Here is a 22,604-nt window from a genome sequence, read left to right on the forward strand (position 1 = left end):
CCCCTAGGTGTGTGTCTGGAGTGCAGAGGAGGCCTAAAGTCAGTCAAGCAGCTACGGATTCTCAAGTCCATTGCCTCACAGGTCAAGTCAAAGCCTGGTAAGCTAAAGAAGGGGTGAAGTCAGTCATAGTCTGTCATAGTCAAGTCAGTCCAAGTCATCCTGTCTCAAGTCATCGTGGTCTGCATCCAAATTATCCAAGTCCACTATAAGTCCCAGAAAGCCCTAAGGTCTCGGAAGTCACTGGTCACCTCCGTGGGCCTAGCCAAGCTGTATAGACTGTTACACCTGTCTGACTCAGTAAAGCTACAGTTGGTCTGTAACTTGGCATCGGAGTCATTATTTGCCCTCATACCTAGCCCAGGATCCAGCGGTATACCTTGGGGTGGTGTAGAGGATAAACCATGCCCTGGCATCACAAACACAAGGCCATCTGCTCCTAGGGTAATTCCATCTGCCCTCATCACACCCTCATTACACTGTACTACTACTACTACTACTTCTACTACTACTAGCCCTACACAGATGCACATCTCCTACCTTGTCCACCATGTTCCATACTGTACTACCACTTCTACCACTATTACTACACAGCCACATATCTCCTGCCTTGTCCATCATATTCCATACTGTACTGCTGCTGCTACTACTACTACTACTAGTCCTACACAGCTGCACATCTCCTGCCTTGCCCATCATGCTCCATACTGTACTACTACTACTACTACCACTACTATTCCTACACAGCCGCACATCTCCAGCCTTGTCCATCATGTTCCATACTGTATTACTACTACTACTACTACTACTACTACTAGTCCTACACAACTGCACATCTCCTGCCTTGTCCATCATGCTCTATACTGTAATACTACTACTACTACTAGTCCTACACAGCCCCACATCTTCTGCCTTGTCCATCATGTTCCATACTGTACTGCTACCACTACTACTACTACTACTAGTCCTACACAGCCGCACATCTTCTGCCTTGTCCATCATGTTCCATACTGTACTACTATTACTACTACTACTAGCCCTATACAGCCACATATCTCCTGCCTTGTCCATCATATTCCATACTGTACTACTACTAGTCCTACACAGCCGCACATCTCCAGCCTTGTCCATCATATTCCACACTGTACTACTACTACTAGTAGTCATACACAGCCACACATCTCCTGCCTTGTCCATCATGCTCCATACTGTACTACTACTACTATTACTACTAGTCCTACACAGCTGCACATCACCTGCCTTGTCCATCATGTTCCATACTGTACTACTACTACTACTATTACTACTACTACTAGTCCTACACAGCCGCACATCTCCTGCCTTGTCCATCATGTTCCATACTGTACTACTACTACTATTACTACTACTACTACTACTACTACTACTCCTACACAGCCACATATCTCCTGCCTTGTCCATAATATTCCATACTGTACTAATACTACTACTACTACTACTACTACTAGTCCTACACAGCTGCACATCACCTGCCTTGTCCATCATGTTCCATACTGTACTACTACTACTATTACTACTACTACTACTACTAGCCCTACACAGCCACATATCTCCTGCCTTGTCCATAATATTCCATACTGTACTACTACTACTACTACTACTAGTCCTACACAGCTGCACATCTCCTGCCTTGTCCATAATATTCCATACTGTACTACTACTACTACTACTACTAGTCCTACACAGCTGCACATCACCTGCCTTGTCCATCATGTTCCATACTGTACTACTACTACTACTACTACTACTACTAGTTACCAAACTACAATAGAGGTACAGCGTGTTGGCACTGCTCTCCCTTGATGTATCTCCCTCGGATTGTCCATGTATATATGGAAACTAGCAGTATGTGCTGTGCATCTGGTGGTGCTCTGTACTAAGAAATTCAGGTATTCACAACTCCAGTATAGACTAAATAAGTACAGGCAACTCACCGCATAGATGTCCTTAACTTCGTGCTTTATTTCTGGGACATGCAGGCAAAGCGACTTTCACGCCGCACCGGGATGCCGAGCGCTAGTGCGTAATACCTGCCTTGTCCATCATATTCCATACTGTACTACTACGTCTACTACTACTACTACTACTAGTCCTACACAGCCCCACATCTCCAGCCTTGTCCATCATGTTCCATACTGTACTACTACTACTACTACTACTACTACTACTACTAGTCCTACACAGCCCCACATCTCCAGCCTTGTCCATCATGTTCCATACTGTACTACTACTACTACTACTACTAGTCCTACACAGCCCCACATCTCCTGCTGCCTTGTCCATCATATTCCCTACTGTACTACTACTACTACTGCAACTATTACTACTACTACTACAACTATTATTACTACTACTACTAGTCCTACACAGCCGCACATCTCCTGCCTTGTCCCGCATGTTCCATACTGTACTACTACTACTACTACTACTGCAACTATTACTACTACTACTACAACAACTATTACTACTACTACTACTACTACTACTACTGCAACTATTACTACTACTACTACTACAACAACTATTACTACTACTACTACTACTACTACTACTACTAGTCCTACACAGCCGCACATCTCCTGCCTTGTCTATCATGCTCCATACTGTACTGTTACTACTACTACTATTACTACTACTAGCCCTACACAGCTGTACATCTCCTGCCTTGTCCATCATGTTCCATACTTTACTGCTGCTGCTGGGAACCACAGACTCTAGATATATAAGTATCAGGTTGACGTTACAAAACTCAATAAACCTTTGGTCAATGAATTAGATTCGGTTTTGGTGAATCATACTGTAGATTTGCTTCATTCTCATGGTGACTCTTCTATGTCTTCAGGTGTGTTCCCACACAAGGCCAGCTTTTCTCTTCATGCTGTTTTGATTGATCATTTCCTTTATGGATCCTGGTATCCAACTGGTGGTGCCAGTGAAATCACTTACCACCTCGTGCCCACAATTGTGAAGGCTGGAGGAGCTGTTCTATCAAGAGCAACTGTGGAGCAGATCCTGGTAAATGGTGACAAAAGAGCTTGTGGTAAGTACAGGCCAGCGTTTTATATACTTTAGTTGTTTTTTCTTCTGTTGTTTTTTTCTTCTGTAATGTTGTTAGTTCTTTTTTCATCTGTAAATGGCCTCCTCAGGCTTTGTCTTGTGAGAAGGAACTGAAATGATTAGCTTCCTATCTCATTCTGAGCCCTAAATTACCAAATCACCCAACCCTGTTAAAATCTGTGACATATTTGGTTATCTCATGATGGGGAAGTCGAGTATAACCTCAGGCATATTTTCATTAAAGACTATAGTAAATCTGCGTGGCCAGTCCTTTGGGAACTGTACAATAACCGCCATGTTGTCTGTCACCAAGCTTTTATAGGTCTTTGTCTTGCTTCTGAATTTCAAGTATTGAGGTTAAAGGGGTACTCCAGTGGAAAACATTTTTTTTTTTCAAATCAACTGGTGCCAGAACAGTTCCTGACATGGACAGAGGTGTCAGCAGAGAGCACTGTAGTCAGACAGAAAAGAAATGTAAAATGAAAATAACTTTCTTTGGATCATACTGTAGCTGATAAGTACTGGAAGGATTAAGATTTTTAAATAGAAGTAATTTACAAATCTGTTTAACTTTCTGGAACCAGTTGATTAAAAAAAATTCCACTGGAGTACCCCTTTAATGTAACTCCTATCATTATCTTTGGTTACGTTAGTAAATTTTGACTAACTTACCTTTTCTTGTTTCTGTAGGTGTTAGTGTCAGAGGGAAGGGTATGGACCCCATGAATATTTTTGCACCTATTGTAATAACAGATGCTGGGATCTTTAACACATATGAAAAGCTTCTACCTCCTGAGATTAAGTCAATGCCAGGTAAGTGCAATGTGATGACTGATTTTCTTCTTTTGAAGAGAGTGTATCCCACATGCTCAGTCACAGCGTAGTCTCTACATAGTGATCATCTGTTCATTGCAGGGCAGCCATAAGTAATAGCTTTTTCAATACAAAAACATAGAAATGTGGCAAAATGGCACTCACCTATTAAAATAGTTTCATAGACCATTAAAGGGGTACTCCAGTGAAAACCTTTTTTCTTTTAAATTAACTGGTGGCAGAAAGTTAAACATATTTGTAAATGACTTCTATTAAAACATCTTAATCCTTCCAGTACTTATTAGCTGCTGAATGCTACAGAGGAAATTCCTTTCTTTTTGGAACACTGATGACATCACGAGCACAGTGCTCTCTGCTGACATCTCTGTCCATTTTAGCAACCATGCATAGCAGATGTATGCTAAGGGCAGCATGGTGGCTTAGTGGTTAGCATTGCTGCCTTTCAGCGCTGGGGCCTTGGGTTCAAATCCCACTAATGACAACAATAAATAAAGAGTTATTATTATTTTTATAACGACGTCAATAAAGAGCACTGTGCTCGTGATGTCATCAGAGAGAATTCCAAAAAGAAAAGAATTTCCTCTGTAGTATTCAGCAGCTAATAAGTACAGGAAGGATTAAGATTTTTTAATAGAAGTAATTTACAAATCTGTTTAACTTTCTGGCACCAGTTGATTTAAAAGAAAAAAGGTTTTCACCGAAGTACCCCTTTAAAAACAGCTGACCACCGGCATGGATAAAACCTAAAAGAACGCTGCAGCCGAAGCTGGGCAAGTGAAAGACAACGGAGCTGTTTCACGGTCTCACGCTTCCTCTGGCCTTCACCTACGTCATCCATAGGAGACACTCAAATGGGAGTCCTCTGATGACAAAGAAAAGAAAGGATAAAAGTTTATAAATATCTTACATATAACAGGTAGAAACATGGAATAAAACCAATGAGAGAGTCAATTCACAAAAACACATTTGCCCAGATTTATCAAACTGTGTGAGAGAAAAAGTGGAGAGATTTTCCCACAACAACCAATCACAGCTCAGCTATCGAGCTCTGGTAAAGTGAAAGCTGAGCTGTGATTGGTCGCTGTGGGAAAATCACTCCATGTTTTCTCAAACACAGTTTGATAAATCTGGGCAATTCAGTTCATGCGCATGATCCAAATAGACGCTTTTTGTCTTAACAAGCCGTGGAATTACAAGAACGTCTGTTGTCAAGAGATTATCCACAGAATGTACTTACCGCTGAGCTTGAGAAAGTTAACAGTATTTCCCACTAAGACCTGATATAAAAAAACTATAAAAAAAAATAAAAAAAAGAAAGAAAAAAAGAAGATAAAAAAATATTTTACTTTTCTTTTTGATATAATCCCCTTTCGGAAACGATAAAGAAGGCTCTGTATCAAAATTGGCCTATCATTCAAAGAGATCCTGTATTCCGGAATGTGAAAATGAAAAGGTTGACTTTTAGGCGAATTGACAAGTGACAAAGAGTACCTGTCACGATCTTGTTAAATTTTATAATCCTTCCAGTTCACTGCCCCCATTATGATAAACCACCCCCTGCCTTTATTTTTTATTATTTTTTTGTTTTCTACCTTGATATTGCTCTGTATTTTCTACTCAGTCTCAGTCAGATTTACAGACTGGGAAGAGGCGTTCCCCAGCAGGCGTGACATCATCTGAAGCCATACAGGGGAGAACTTCCTCCCTCACTCTGCTACACACAGCCCAGAGCAATTCAGTGTGAAATGAGCAATGATTGGCTAAGGCTACACCCCGGACAGCAATTCCTTATATTGAACTTTTGCCAGGCCAGCAGGAGTCCAAAATCTGTGGAAGAGATTGGGGGGGGGGGTTGGATGTGCTCTGGACAAGTAGGGAGACACCTAGTGGCAGCTTTTTTAAACAAAAATAAAACACAGAAAACTAAAATGTTTTAATCAAAGTACATTAGAAAGATGTTTTTTATTTACGATAAGGAGTGCAATAGCAACAGCAAAAATTAGTTTTAATGAAAGTGCCCATTTAAAAAACTGATTGGTTTCTTCCAAGTTCAAAGCAAAAAAACTATCATATAATTGGCTGAATAAAAGTGAGCTGGTCAGCAATTACAGATGTGAAAACAGTCCCAATTGTCCGCATATGACAAAAGGAGCTTATATAAAATTGGGAGGCACTGAGGTGTTTATGCTGTCGGTCAGAATGGGTGATATATCCAATTTTATGCTCTTGTGAACATTTTTATATCGGCTCCGCTCCACAAAGGGATATTTATTTCATTGCTTCTGAGAACATAAAAAGTACTCTTCCACGGAGATCCGGAGATCCGGGGGCACAGAGGCTACAACCGCACTGGGAATCCTAGGTCTAAATGGCCGGAATGAACTGAATGGGGGAGATTTATCAAAACATGTCCAGAGGAAAAGTTGCCCAGTTGCTCATAGCAACCAATCAGATCACTTCACTTTCACTTTCATTTTGCAGAGGCCTGGTTAAAAATGAAAGAAGCGAGCAGATTGGTTGCTATGGGCAACTGGGCAACTTTTCCTCTGGACAGGATTTGATAAATCTCCCCAATGTGTTTTCGTGAATTGACTCTCTCCTTTGGTTTTATTCAACATTTCTACCTGTATATATGTATAATTATATTTTATCCTTTTTTCTTTGCACATTAGAAGATTTTTGAGAATTCCTTCATCTGAGTGAAGTCATCTGAGGATTCCCATTTGAGTGTCTCCTATGGATGACGTAGGTGAAGGTCAGAGGAAACGGGGGACCGCAAAACGGTTCCGTTGTCTCTTACACGCTCAGCTTCGGCTGGGGCGTTCTTTTCATTTTTACCCATGCCGGTGGTCAGCTGTTTTTAAAGGATTATAATAAAGATGAAACAATTTTAATAGGTTAGTGCCATTTTGCTGCATTTCTAGGTTTTGTATTGATTAATTCATACTATTGTTTCACGGCATTGTAATTAATATTATTGGGAGTATTTTTGACGTGGTGCCACCTTGACTGTCCTCTTGTGCCTTGATAGTAATAGCTTTTTGCCCTGCTTGTCAGGAAAGTAGCAGAGCATCTGCGCTAACATGGCATTATAGCTAAGAGCTTCTCCTGCAGAAGAAGTAAGAAGGGACTATATGCTTAGCTTCCAGAAGGGGAAGTAGACTGATTTTGTTTAAAGACCACCCACAAACATTAGCAGCAGCTCCAAAGAGGGATACAAAATTAGCAAAAAATAAATAAAATAAAATAAAGGAAAAAAAATATTTTTTATGCTACATACACTGCAAATTCCTTTACTGCAAATGTTAACAGTCTTTCAGGATTTTTTGTATGAAATTGATTCATGGTATAATCCCTTTAACCTTGTATTCTCTTCCTCAGAGATCCGGTCTCAGCTGGGCATGTTGCAACATGGAATAGGGGGCTTTAGTCTCTTTGTTGGACTTAAAGGCAATAAAGAAGAACTCAACCTTCCCGCTTCAAACTTCATTTACATTCCAGACACAGACCTGCAGAAACTGTGAGTTGCTCACTATGGTGCAAGTCTGGAGCATACATCCAATAGTTGTTTTTTAATTTTTTAATCACAGTACTACTTTAATATACAGTGTAATTACTGTACTTTAAAGGGGTTATCCAGGAAAAAACTTTTTTTTAATATACCAACTGGCTCCAGAAAGTTAAACAGATTTGTAAATTATTTCTATTAAAAAATCTTAATCCTTTCAGTACTTATGAGCTTCTGAAGTTAAGGTTGTTCTTTTCTGTCTAAGTGCTCTCTGATGACACGTGTCTCGGGAACCGCCCAGTTTAGAAGAGGTTTGCTATGGGGATTTGCTTCTAAACTGGGCGGTTCCCGAGACACGTGTCATCAGAGAGCACTTAGACAGAAAAGAACAACTCAACTTCATCAGCTCATAAGTACTGAAAGGATTAAGATTTTTTTAATAGAAATAATTTACAAATCTGTTTATTTTTCTGGAGCCAGTTGATATATATATAAAAAAAAGTTTTTTCCTGGATAACCCCTTTAAGTAAACCTGTCACCAGTTTTATGCTGTCTGCACCAGTGTTTCCCAACCAGGATGCCTCCAGCTGTTGTAAAACTACAACTCCCAGCATGTCCGGACAGCCAATGGCACTTACAAACGCTTTTCTCCCGCGTCCCACAGTGTGGCGGCGGCGGAGGTGGTAAATAACTGCGAGGACTGCCTCCAATGACTACTTTTACACTATTTTTCACAAAAATACATCTTCATACATTGATCACACAGAGCCGGTAGATAGACAGCTCTCACCTCCCACTGGACACAGGTGTGCGCGGACTGGCGGAAGCGCAACCGCCCAATGTAGCAGACAAGGTAGGACGTCCAGCACACAGTATCCGTTGCAATGTAGTTTATAGGCATAAAAACAGATACATGAACAGAACAGAGCGTAAGCCTACGCATTTGTCACCCGAAACGCGTAGGCTTACGCTCTTTTCTGTTCATGTATCTGTTTTTATGCCTATAAACCACATTGCAACGGATACTGTGTGCTGGACGTCCTACCTTGATTGATCACACAGAGGTATGAAAAAATTAACATCCATTGGATATTATTGTCATTAAACAGATTTGTACCAGTTTTTCGTATGTGTTATGTGTGGTATGGTTGCATGCATGAGGACTGAATGACTACATTAGAGTATCTCATTTTGTGAATTGCCTGTCATGTTCAGCTCAATTAGAGGCTATGGAGACATTTGAAAACTTTCAAAAAACATTTTTTTTAAATTATATTTATTATTGATAAAAATGAATATTTCTAATTGGGACATATTATATCAGACGGTTTCAGGGTCACCTCTCCCAGCTCCTCTCATGAACCCTGATATGACAGCTCCTTCACTGGCTGTCCGGGCATGCTGGGAGTTGTAGTTTTGCAACAGCTGGAGGCACCCTGGTTGGGAAACACTGCCATGGAGAGAGGAGATGTCATATGTAGGAACACAATCTCTATGCAATGTACAGTACATATATTCTACACAGAGAGAGGCCCCACTGCGGCTGCGCTGATAATAAATCTTATGTCCATAGGGGAATTACAGTAAAAAGACTGTATTCTCCATGTACACACAGATTCAGTTTAGGTACTACTCCTCAGGGGTACTCCCGTGGAAAACTTTATTTATTTATTTATTTTTTAAATCAACTGGTGCCAGAAAGTTAAACAGATTTGTAAATTACTTCTATTAAAAAATCTTAATCCTTACAGTACTTTTTAGGGGCTGTATACTACAGAGGAAATACTTTTCTTTTTGGATTTCTCTGATGTCACCACCACAGTGCTCTCTGCTGACCTCTGATGTCCATTTTTGGAACTGTTCAGAGCAGGAGAAAATCCCCATAGCAAACATATGCTGCTCTGGACAGTTCCTAAAATGGACAGAAATGTCAGCAGAGAGCACTGTGGTCGTGACATCAGAGAAATCCAAAAAGAAAAGCATTTCCTCTGTAGTATACAGCCCATAAAATGTATTGGAAGGATTAAGATTTTTTAATAGAAGTAATTTACAAATCTGTTTAACTTTCTGGCACCAGTTGATTTAAAAAAAAAAAAAAGTTTTCCACAGGAGTACCCCTTTAACCAATCATTATACTGCAGAGCATTGTTGCTTTATTTGTGTCTATATCTCTCGATTCATGAAATCTACTCATTTCCTGTACAGGGAGAAGAACTATTACAATGCTTCAGCTGAAGATGCTCCGCAGCATCTTCCAATGTTATATATCTCCTCCCCTTCTGCTAAAGATCCCATCCATGAGGAGCGCTGTCCTGGTAGGTTCCTATAGACGCTTATGTGAGACGTGCATGCTATCGTTTTTCTGGGGTCTGGTTTGGAGTTTGAAATAATTTTGAGCTCTGGCATGAGGGCTGAATTAATTTTACGGTTCTGCTATTTTTAATTTGGTTTCTAGTTATTTGGGTGTTTGATGTGGGGTATACATTCAGGGGTCTGGTCTGTGGACTGTTTTTAGTTTGGAATCTTATCTGGTGTCTGTATTTTTTTTCCGGTGGGGGGTTTGTGGTCTGTAGTTTCTAGTCTTGAATCTGTAGTTGGTTATATCTAGCGTCTGATATGGGATCTGTATTAGAGGGTCTATAATAATCTTGGGCTCTGATCTGGTGTCTGTATTTGTATTTATTTTAGACACAGGTGTCTATATTTATTCCAGGGGTCTGGTCTGAGGGTCTTTATTTATTCTAGGGTATAATACTTATGTCTGGGGGTCTGTCTATATTCTGGAGTCTGAGTCTTAAAGGGGTACTCCGGTGGAAAACTTTTTTTTTTTTTAAATCAACTGGTGCCAGAAACCTAAACAGATTTGTAAATTACTTCTATTAAAAATCCTAATCCTTCCAGTACTTATTAGCTGCTAAATACTACAGAGGAAATACTTTTCTTTTTGGAACACAGAGCTCTCTGCTGACATCTCCGTCCATTTTTAGAACTGTCCAGAGTAGGAGAAAATCCCCATAGCAAACATATGCTGCTCTGGACAGTTCCTAAAATGGACAGAGGTGTCAGCAGAGAGCACTGTGCTCGTGATGTCAGCAGAGAGCTCTATGTTCCAAAAAAGAAAATAATTTCCTCTGTAGTATTCAGCAGCTAATAAGTACAGGAAGGATTAAGATTTGCTTAATAGAAGTAATTTACAAATCTGTTTAACTTTCTGGCACCAGTTGATTTTTGGGATGTGATCAAGGCATCATATACACAACTTGTAGACTGTGTGGGGGACATGTATCATTTCCAATGTATAATAGAAGTTTTTTACCCCTCTGCTTGTTGTGTAAATTTGGCGCAGCTGCGTTAAATTTATAATTCTTGTGCAGCTACTTTCTTGAATTGCGGTTAAATTTAGAATTCTCCTCAGAGCATAAATTTACACCGCAGCTCTATTTAGTAGGAGCTTTGTCTGCAGCGTATCTGCACCTAAACAGTAAGTGTGTCCTCGTTATTAGTTTTAGAATTTTTTTTCTTCATTATGTAGAGTTTTAATCTCACAATAATACCACTTTTTGCACCCAATTATAACACATCAATTATACCAATGTCCTTATTCTTCATTTAACATCTGTGACCCCCCTGTGCAAATCACCTCAAATGTACATGGTGCACTCTACCTTATGGGCCTTGTTGTGCGCCCGCAGAGCACTTTGCGCCCACATATGTGGTATCTCCGTACTCCGGCTAAATTGTGTCCCAAAAAATGGGGATCTTTTTTCCCATTTACCTCTTGTGAAAATGTAAAGTATGTGGCAACACCTGCATGTCAGTGTAAATAATTTTATTTTTATACACTAACATACTGGTGTAGACTCCAACTGTTCCTTTTCATAATGAGTAAAAGGAGAAAAAGTCCCCCAAAATCTGTAAGGCAATTTCTCCCGAGTACGGCGATACCCCATATGTGACCCTAAAATGTTGCCTTGAAATACGACAGGGCTCCGAAGTGAGAGAGCGCCATGCGCATTTGAGGCCTAAATTAGGGTTTTGCATAGGGGTGGACATAGGGGTATTCTATGCCAGTGTTTCCCAAACAGGGTGCCTCCAGCTGTGGCAAAACTCCCAACATGCCTGGACAGTCAATGTCTGTCCGGCAATACTGGGAGTTGTTGTTTTGCAACAGCTGGAGGCTCCATTTTGGAAACAGTGCGTTACCAGACGTTGTTCATATTTATTGGGGAGGGGAGGGGGGCTGTGTAGCGGTATGTGTATATATAGTGTTTTTTACTTATTTTATTTAAGTGTAGTGTAGTGTAGTGTTTTTAGGGTACAGTCACACGGGCGGGGGTTGACAGCGAGTTTGCTGCATCTCAATCTTGCAGCACTCCCTGTAAACCTCCGCCCATGTGAGTGTACCCTGTCCATTCACATTGGGGGGGGGGGGGGGAAACATCCAGCTGTTGCAAAACTACAACTCAGAGCATGCCCTTTGGCTGTCCGTGCATGCTGGGAGCTGTAGTTTTGCAACAGCTGGAGGCACACTGGTTGCGAAACACGGAAACGGACTCAGTGTTTCGCAACCAGTGTGCCTTTAGCTGTTGCAAAAACTTCAAATCTCAGCATGCAGTGACAGCAGAAGGACATGCTGGAACTTGTAGTTATGCAACAGCTGGAGGCATACTGCTACAACTCCCAGCATGCCCTTTGGCAGTCCGTGCATGCTGAGGGTTGTAGTTATGCAACAGCTGAAGGCACACTGGTTGCAAAACACTTGAAAGTTTTTTACTTAACTTAGTGTTTCCAAACCAGTGTGCCTCCAGCTGTTGCACAACTTCAATTCCCAGCATGAATGGTCTGTCAGTGCATGCTGGGCGTTATAGTTTGGAGGCACAGCTGGAGGCACATGAGTTGGGAAAAAGAGTTAGGAAACGAACAATGTTTCCCAACTAGTGTGCCTCCAGCTGTTGCAAAACTATAATTCCCAGCATGGCCAGACATGCTGGAAGTTGTATTTCGGCAATATCTGAAGGGTCAGATGTTGACAAACTACAACTCCCAGCATGCTTGGGCAGTCTGGGCATGCTGGGAGTTGTAGTTTTGCAACAGCTGGAGGTCCACAGTTTGTAGACCACTGTATAATGGTCTCCAATCTGTGGTCTTCCAGATGTTACAGAACTACAACTCCCAGCATGCCTCGACAGAGTGGGCATGCTGAGATTTGTAATTTTGGAACATCTGGAAGAGCACAGATTGGAGACCATTATACAGTGGTCTCCAAACTGTGGCCCTCCAGATGTTGCAAAACTACAACTCCCAGCATGCCCAGATGGTCAAATGGTAAGATGGCTGGCTATCAGTGATAGCCACCATCTTACCGGGCGCTGGGGAAAAGTATAACGGAAAGCAGTAGATTTTAAAAATAAAAGGAGAATGATCTACAGTGTTAAGTGGATTACAAAGCTATTTTAATGTGACGGAGCTTGTGCAATGATAAGTAAGATATCAAACATTTCCTATGTAAATGTATTAAATTGTTGGATCATAAAATAACAATATCCAAGTGATCTAATGAATAACTGAACTGTAAACAAATATTCTATATGCAAATTATTTTAAAAGTGCTTTGGAGTAACCAAGGAGTAAAAATATAAAGCAAACCAAATGAGGAATTGAGATAGGAAAGTGATAACATTCTGGTGGTTCCTTAGTAGAACTTTCCTTCAGAAATAGAAAGGATTGCTACGTGCAGTTAAAGTTGGCTTATATTTATGGGGAAAAAGACGCACGTGCGTCAAAATTTTTGGTGCAAAGGAAAAGAACGCAGGTAAGAAATCCATGTGTACTATAGATGTCACTCCAAGGTACCCTGATTCAGCCACATCTGGAGGATATGCTCTACCAAAACGTGCGCAAAAAAATGGGAAAAAACAAGCACTTGCGCAAAATTTTGCGCAAAAAAATACACACAAAACAGGGGTAAAATCTTTGATACATGTCCCCCTATGTGTATATGCAGTATTATGTGAAAACCTGTCATTGACCATCTATCTGCATGAGTGTTAGTGATCTCTGTCCCTGATTGTCTGCATGTCAGAATCCCTGCACTCTCAGCTACTGCCTTTCTAGTTGTGGATGAGAAGGTGAATATGAACCACTGGAGTCCAGGTACAGTGATCCCTCAACTTACAATGGCCTCAACATACAATAGTTTCAACATACAATGATCTTTTCTGGACCATCGTAAGTTGAAACCAGACTCAACATACAATACTACAGACAGTCCAGATCTGCAAAACCAGTCAATGGCTGGAAGAACCGACCAATCAGAATGGGCATTCACTGGTAAAACCCCTGTATTACTGAAGCGTATGCACTGACTGGTGTCTGGAAGCGCCCCCTACAGTACAGGGAGGTATTACATGTTCTGTACTCTTTACCTGTATTACTGAAGCGTATGCACTGACTGGTGTCTGATAGCGCCCCCTACAGTACAGGGAGGTATGACATGTTCTGTACTCTTTACCTGCTCATTTGGGCACCAGATGAGGTCAACTCAATGTTACTTTTTTAGGACACTGTGTGTTCTGTACAGGACCTTGAAGAAGCTCCTGTCCTCTACATAGACCAGTGTTTCCCAACTAGGGTGCCTCCAGCTGTTGCAAAACTACAACTCCCAGCATGCCTGGACAGCCGAAGGCTGTCCGGGCATGCTGGGAGTTGTAGTTTTGCAACAGCTGGAGGCTCCCTGAACACTGACGTAGACCATTATTTACAGCTCCCAGCAGATCTTTCTTACTTTTATATGTAAGGATTTGCTTTATCTGTATTAGTTATCTACTTAATTTTTCTTTAATTCTCACTTTTTCCTATTTTTGGATGACATTTTGGGGGCTTCAGAACCAATTACCGGGTTTCCATAGAGTTCTGGTCTCAACATACAATGGTTTCAACATACAATGGTCGTCCCAGAACCAATTAATATTGTAACTTGAGGGACCACTGTACTTGACTCAGGGACGTTCCCATTCTTCATTACCAATAACCATCGTAGATGTGAAACTTTGCAGCTGAAGTTTTCAGCCGACACGCACCAATCTTCATCCACTGATGGCTTTTCTTGAGCTAGAAGGTTCACAGGGACAGGACCAGGGTTCAGGCTTATGAATGTGCAGGGTTTCAATAGCTTTCAGTACGCCATGCAAAGAAGGGCCATTTGCTTAAAGGGATATCCGCTGGGGGGAAAAAATTTTAATCAACTGGTGCCAAAAAGTTAAACAGATTTGTAAATTACTTCTATTTTAAAACCTTAACTCTTCCAGTACTTATCAGCTGCTGTATGCTCCACAGGAAGTTCTTTTCTTTTTTAATTTATTTTCTGTCTGACCACAGGGCTCTCTGCTGACACCTCTGTCCATTTTAGGAACTGTCCAGAGTAGGAGCAAATCCCCATAGCCAAACCCTCATGGCCATACCTTGAGTGGTGTATAGGATAACCACGCTCTGGCGTTACCATAACACTGTGGCTAGCTTTTTGTGAACTGGTATTTCCTGTTTTCAGTTTTCTTGTTTGCCTACAAATCCCATAATTCCATTTTCCTCCTTCCCACACATCAGCCACCCCACCCATTGAAACATAAATGAGCTGCAGACCTGTGGTTTTCAATCAGAGTGCCTCCAGCTGTTGCATTAGTTGCAAATTGACCTCTCTCCCACCAAGCGATCCCTCCACCCATTGAAGCAGACAGGCTCCCTGTCATCAGCTGACTAGTAAGTCAGGTCTCGGCCGCATTGCAACCTGGGAAAAATCTGAGACAACAGTCATTTTGTATTCTGTTAAAAATAAATATTGGGATGAAAATCAGAGAAGAATTGTGAGAAAACCGTCACACACAGGTACAAACACTATATTATGAACTACACTAACTTTACAGCCCCTGTAGCATAGACAAATAAAAAAAATAAATCCTGGAATACCCTTTTAATGTTGTGTTGCACTGACACATTTTAGAATATCATTCCATTTACAAGAAGAATTGATCATTGCTTCTATGCATGCCGTCCAAACCTCGGACTTAGGTTTATAAAACAATGAAAATCATCCTCCAGGAAAATCCACTCTGACCGCACTGACTTTTACCCCCTACGAGTGGTTTGAGGAGTGGAAGAATAAGAAGGTACAGAAACGAGGACAAGACTATGAGAGTGTGAAGAATGCATTTGCTGAGGCCATGTTGGAGACCACCATCCAGCTCTTCCCTCAAATTAAAGACAAGGTGAGTGGAATAATATAAAAGGAGTGCGAGCAGGGTATCCTAAACTATTTATTGATAATTCAATCTTTTGGGGATTACGGGTCCTCTTTAATAGCTGTATAAGTTTAAAGGGGTACTCCGGTGAAAACCTTTAACCTGCTGAATACTACAGAGGAAATTCTTTTCTTTTTGGAGTGCTCTCTGATTACATCACGAGCACAGTTCTCTCTGCTGACGTTATTATAATAATAATGCTTTATTTATTGTTGTCCTTAGTGGGATTTGAACCCAAGTCCCCAGCACTGTAAGGCAGCAGTGCTAACCACTGAGCCACCATGCTGCCCTTAGCATACATCTGCTATGCACGGTTGCTAAAATGGACAGAGATGTCAGCAGAGAGCACTGTGTTCGTGATGTCATCAGTGTTCCAAAAAGAAAGGAATTTCCTCTGTAGCATTCAGCAGCTAATAAGTACTGGAAGGATTAAGATTTTTTAATAGAAGTCATTTACAAATATGTTTAACTTTCTGCCACCAGTTGATTTAAAAGAAAAAAAGGTTCTCACCGGAGTACCCCTTTAAACCCTCTGGGACCTATGAACTTTTATTTATTGTTGGTTTGTTTCCTGAAAGTGACATGAAGCAGCTTTCTATTTAGCCTTTATTAAAAATGACCAACAACTTAGCTGCCAATCAAAGATAAGATAAATCTGCCAGACATACCGTATATTTCGTCATATAAGACGCACCTAATTTTATAGGATAAAAATCTAGAAGATAAAGATTCTGAACCAAATACAATGTAAAGTATAGGACAGTGATCTTCAACCTGCGGACCTTCAGATGTTGCAAAACTACAACTCCCAGCATGCCCGGACAGCCGGGTTAGTGTTATTTTCGCTTCAGACGCAGCGGTCAGCTTTGATCGTCGTGTCTGAAGGGTTAATACAGGGCATCACCGCTATCGGTGATGTCCTGTATTAGCCGCGGGTCCTGGCCATTGATGGCCGCAGGGACCGCTGCGATAGGGGTGTATTCGCCTTATAAGACACACCAATTTTTCCTCCCCAGTTTTAGGGAAGAAAAAGTGCGTATCATACGGAAAAAAATACGGTACTTTCTACTCTCTCTCAGTTTTAGAGCTCGAAGCAGGGAGAGGGGGATGGGTTACAAACCAGATTAAGGTGTATATAGTGAGGAGAGAATCCTTGGAGGGCAGCTCACACAGGCTGTAGACAGGAAGGCAAAAGGCAGTCTGCACGGGAGAATGTATAGAAAGCAGTTGCTGTAGGGGCTGTAGAAGAGAAACAAACTTTTTAATAAAGACCTATGGATAAATTGTTTTTGCACCGTCATAAGTACAAGGTAAGAATTAGAAGAGTTTTTAAAGGATGTTCTTAGCCTTTAAGAGTACTGGTGAGCTGTGGATTCCTAGCAATGTATTAAAGGGGTACTTCAGTGGATTTTTTTTTTTTTTTAATCAACTGGTGCCAGAAAGTAAAAAAAAAATTGTAAATTACTTCTATAAAAAAAATCTTAATCCTTTCAGAATTTATCAGCTGCTGTATACTACAGAGGAAATTCTTTTCTTTTTGGATTTCTTTTCTGTCTGACCACACCTCTCTCTGTGTCAGGAACTGTCCAGAGCAGCATAGGTTTGCTGTGGGGATTTTCTCCTGCTCTGGACAGTTCCTGACACAGACAGAGGTGTCAGCAGAGAGCACTGTGGTCAGACAGAAAAGAAATCCAAAAATAAAGAATTTCCTCTGTAGTATACAGCCGCTGATAAGTACTGAAAGGATTACAATTTTAATAAAAGTAATTTACAAATCTTAGAAAAAGAGACAAAAATACCCAGACCTCAAGGAAGGTAAACTATATGAATCAATTGAAGGAAACAAGGATCGTGCTTCAATTATAATAGGATATACAGATTTTATAAAAAATTGATATAAAATATTCCACCTCGCAAGGGGCCCCTTGTGAGAGGTGTAGACAATGACCTAAAATAGACTATCACTGGTAACTAATTAATATCACAGAATGCACTATTAAACTGGAACAGTTATAGACAAATTGCACTGAAATAGTGAAGGAAAAATATGCTGATATGGACTGAAAGAGTTAAAGACCCTTGAATTGCCGGAAAGTCTCTTGGAAAACAGTCCTTTTGACTAGAGAGATGATAATGTAATATTGTAACAAGTTCCTCTTAATGGATGACAATGAAACAATGTTTGGTGGGTTAAACTTAGGAAGTATTAACCCCTTAAGGACCAAGGGCGTACAGGTATGCCTTTGCTCCCTGGTACTTAAGGACCAAGGGCGTACCTGTACGCCCGTGGGAATTTCGGTCCCCGCCGCGCGCCGGGCGGGGATCGCGCCGGGGTGACTGCTGATATCTATCAGCAGACACCCCGCGCAAATGCCCAGGGGGGTCATTAGACCCCCCCATGTCGGCGATCGGCGCAAATCGCAAGTGAATTCACACTTGCGATTTGCGCCGATTCCGGGTCATACGGGTCTATGGTGACCCGGTGACCCGGAATAGAAGGGGGATCGCGGGTGTCCTAGACACCCACGATCCCCCTGTAGCGATAGGAGTGAGGTGGCAGGGTTGCCACCCCTCCTATCTCTGCTATTGGTGGTCTAGACGCGACCACCAATAGCAGATCGGGGGCGGAGGGGTTTACTTTTGGTTTCCCCGTCCTGCCCTCCCACAATAGGCGGGGCAGAACGGGGAAACCGACAGGGACCGGCGCCGAAGATCCACTTACCCATCAGCGGCGGCAGCGGGCGACGATCGGCGGAAGAAGAGGACCGCGACGCAGCTCCCTGGATCCAACGGAAGCCGGTGAGTTACTTAGCAACATCTGGAGGGCTACAGTCTGAGACCACTATAGTGGTCTCTAAACTGTAACCCTCCAGATGTTGCAAAACTACAACTCCCAGCATGCCCAGAGAGCTGTTTAGGCTTGCTGGGAGTTGCAGTTTTGCAACAGCTGGAGGTCTACAGTTTGAGACCACTGCAAAGTGATCTCTATACTGTGCACCTCCAGATCTTGCAAAACTACAACTCCCAGCATGCCCAGACAGCAGTTTGCTGTCTGGGCATGCTGGGAGTTGTAGTTTTGCAACATCTGGAGGTCCACAGTTTGGAGACCACTATGCAGTGGTCTCTAAACTATAGCTCTACAGATGTTGCAAAACTGCAACTCCCAGCAAGCCTAAACAGCAAACAGCTGTCTCTGCATGCTGGGAGTTGTAGTTGCGATCCCTCCAGCTGTTGCATAACTACATCTCCCAGCATGCCTTTCGGCGATCAGTACATGCTGGGAGTTGAAGTTTTGCAACAGCTGGAGGCACACTGGTTGGAAAATACTGAGTTAGGTAACAGAACCTAACTGAAGGTTTTCCAACCAGTGTACCTCCAGCTGTTGCAAAAGTACAACTCCCAGCATGCACGGTCTGTCAGTACATGCTGGGAGTTGTAGTTTTGAAACAGCTGGAGGTTTGCCCCCCCCCCCCCCCCCCCCCCATGTGAACGTACAGGGTACATTCACACTGGCGGGTTTACAGTAAGTTTTCTGCTTCAAGTTTGGGCTGTGGCAAATTTTTCACCGCAGCGCAAACTCCTAGCCGTAAATTCACTGTAAATGCCCGCCAGTGTGAATGTACCCTAAAAACACTACACTACACATAATAAAGAGTAAAACACAACATATACACCCCCTTACACTGTCCCCCTAATAAAAAATAAAAAACGTATTGTACGGCAGTGTTTCCAAAACAGAGCCTCCAGCTGTTGCAAAACAACAACTCCCAGCATTTCCGGACAGCCACTGACTGTCCAGGCATGCTGGGAGTTTAGCAACAGCTGGAGGCACCCTGTTTGGGAATCACTGGCGTAGAATACCCCTATGTCCACCCCTGTGCAATCCCTAATTTAGTCCTCAAATGCGCATGGCGCTCTCTCACTTCGGAGCCCTGTCGTATTTCAAGGAAACTGTTTAGTGCCACATATGGGGTATCTCCGTACTCGGGAGAAATTGCGTTACTAATTTTGGGGGCTTTTTTTCCTTTTACCCCTTATGAAAAAGAAAAGTTGGGGTCTACACCAGCCTGTTAGTGTAAAAAAAAATTTTTTTTTACACTAACATGCTGGTGTTGTCCTTTACTTTTTATTTTCACGGGAGGTAAAAGGAAAAAAAAGACCCCCAAAATTTGTAACGCAATTTCTCCTGCGTACAGAAATACCCCATATGTGGGCGTAAAATGCTCTGCGGACGCACAACAAGGCTCAGGAGTGAGAGCGCACCATGTACATTTGAGGCCTAAATTGGTGATTTGCACAGGGGTGGCTGATTTTACAGTGGTTCTGACATAAACACAAAACAATAAATACAGACATGTGACCCCATTTTGGAAACGACACCCCTCACGGTACGTAACAAGGGGTATAGTGAGCCTGAACACCCCACAAATTTTCATTAAAGTTGGATGGGAAAGTGAAAAAAAAAAAAATTTTCACTAAAATGCTGGTGTCACCCTAAATTTTTCATTTTCACAAGGGAAAATAAAAAAAAGCCCCCCAAAATTTGTAACCCATTTTCTTCTGAGTAAGAACATTCCTCATATGTGGATGTAAAGTGCTCTATGGGTGCACTACAATGCTCAGAAGAGAAGGAGCGCCATTGGGATTTTGAAGAGAAAATTTGTCCGGAATTGAAGGCCACTTGTGTTTACAAAGCCCCCATGGTACCAGAACAATGGACCCCCCCATATGTGACCCCATTTTGGAAACTACACCCCTCATGTAATGTAATAAGGGGTGCAGTGAGCATTTACGCCCCACAGGTGTCTGACAGATTTTTGGAACAGTGATCCGTGAAAATGAAAAATGTAATTTTCCATTTGCACAGCCCACTGTCCCAAAGATCTGTCAAACGCCAGTGGGGTGTAAATGCTCACTGCACCACTTATTAAATTCTGTGAGGGGTGTAGTTTCCAAAATGGGGTCACATGTGGGGGGGTCCACTGTTCTGGCACTATGGGGGGCTTTGTAAATGCACATGGCCCCTGACTACCATTCCAAACGAATTCTCTTTCCAAAAGCTCAATGGTGCTCCTCCTCTTCTGAGCATTGTAGTTCGCACGTAGTGCACTTCAGGTCCACTTATGGGGTACCTCCATACTCAGAAGAGATGGGGTTACAAATTTTGGGGGGTATTTTCTGCTATTAACCCTTGCAAAAATGTGAAATTTGGGGGGAAACACATATTTTAGTGAAAAAAATATATATATTTTTTTACATATGCAAAAGTCGTGAAACCCCTGTGGGGTATTAAGGCTCACTTAATTCCTTGTTACGTTTCTCAAGGAGTCTAGTTTCCAAAATGGTATGCCATGTGTTTTTTTTTTGCTGTTCTGGCACCATAGGGGCTTCCTAAATGCGACATGCCCCCTGAGCAAAATTTGCTCTCAAAAAGTCAAATATCACTCCTTCTCTTCGGAGCATTGTAGTTCGCCCGTAATGTACTTCATGCCAACTTATGGGGTACCTCCATACTCAGAAGAGATGGGGTTACAAATTTTGGGGGGTATTTTCTGCTATTAACCCTTGCAAAAATGTGAAATTTGGGGGGAAACACACATTTTAGTGGAAAAAAAAAATATTTTTTTTACATATGCAAAAGTCGTGAAACACCTGTGGGGTATTAAGGCTCACTTTATTCCTTGTTACGTTCCCCAAGGGGTCTAGTTTCCAAAATGGTATGCCATGTGGGTTATTTGTGCTGTTCTGGCACCATAGGGGCTTCCTAAATGCAACATGCCCCCCAAAAACCATTTCTGAAAAACGTACTCTCCAAAATCCCCTTGTCGCTCCTTCGCTTCTGAGCCCTCTACTGCGCCCGCCGAACAATTTACATAGACATATGAGGTATGTGCTTACTCGAGAGAAATTGGGCTACAAATATAAGTATACATTTTCTCCTTTTACCCCTTGTAAAAATTCAAAAATTGGGTTTACAAGAACATGTGAGTGTAAAAAATAAAGATTGTGAATTTTCTCCTTCACTTTGCTGCTATTCCTGTGAAACACCTAAAGGGTTAAAACACTTACTGATTGTCATTTTGAATACTTTGGGGGGTGTAGTTTTTATAATGGGGTCATTTGTGGGGTATTTCTAATGGGAAGACCCTTCAAATCCACTTCAAACCTAAACTGGTCTCTGAAAAAAAGCGAGGTTCAAAATTTTGTGAAAAATTGGAAAATTGCTGCTGAACTTTGAAGCCCTCTGGTGTCTTCCAAAAGTAAAAACACGTCAATTTTATGATGCAAACATAAACTAGACATATTGGAAATGTGAATAAAATAAAAAAATATTTTGAATATCCATTTTCCTTACAAGCAGAGAGCTTCAAAGTTAGAAAAATGCTAAATTTTCAAATTTTTCATCAAATTTTGGGATTTTTCACCAAGAAAGGATGCAAGTTACCACAAAATTTTACCACTATGTTAAAGTAGAATATGTCACGAAAAAACAATCTCGGAATCAGATTGATAACTAAAAGCATTCCAGAGTTATTAATGTTTAAAGTGACAGTGGTCAGATGTGCAAAAAACGCTCTGGTCCTAAGGTGTAAAATGGCCTGGTCCTTAAGGGGTTAAAGTTCACAGTTGCTGGTTTCACTGTATCACTGTGTCAGGACAGATAACAGGCAGCTTGGTGGTACATTACCGGTCCTGAGAGCGGAAGACTCCCGTGAGGCTGGATTGGTGGTACATTACCGGACCTGAGAGAGGAAGACTCCCGTGAGGCTGGATTGGTGGTACATTACCGGTCCTGAGAGCGGAAGACTCCCGTGAGGCTGGATTGGTGGTACATTACCGGTCCTGAGAGAGGAAGACTCCCGTGAGGCTGGATT

At 41.7% G+C, this 22,604-nt stretch overlaps 1 protein-coding gene across 1 annotated transcript in view; it reads left to right on the top strand.

Moving 5' to 3' along the window:
• LOC130368019 (all-trans-retinol 13,14-reductase-like) overlaps window positions 1-22,604 on the top strand; it is a 46,643-nt gene that overhangs the window by 19,683 nt on the left and 4,356 nt on the right. Inside the window, exons 5-9 of the mRNA XM_056571192.1 lie at window positions 2,879-3,076; window positions 3,784-3,906; window positions 7,309-7,447; window positions 9,641-9,750; window positions 15,530-15,696. Of these exons, the coding sequence (XP_056427167.1) occupies window positions 2,879-3,076; window positions 3,784-3,906; window positions 7,309-7,447; window positions 9,641-9,750; window positions 15,530-15,696 (737 nt within the window). The remainder of the gene's footprint in view (window positions 1-2,878; window positions 3,077-3,783; window positions 3,907-7,308; window positions 7,448-9,640; window positions 9,751-15,529; window positions 15,697-22,604) is intronic.

This window comes from Hyla sarda, chromosome 4 (assembly GCF_029499605.1).
Source record: "Hyla sarda isolate aHylSar1 chromosome 4, aHylSar1.hap1, whole genome shotgun sequence".
Taxonomy (NCBI): domain Eukaryota; kingdom Metazoa; phylum Chordata; class Amphibia; order Anura; family Hylidae; genus Hyla; species Hyla sarda.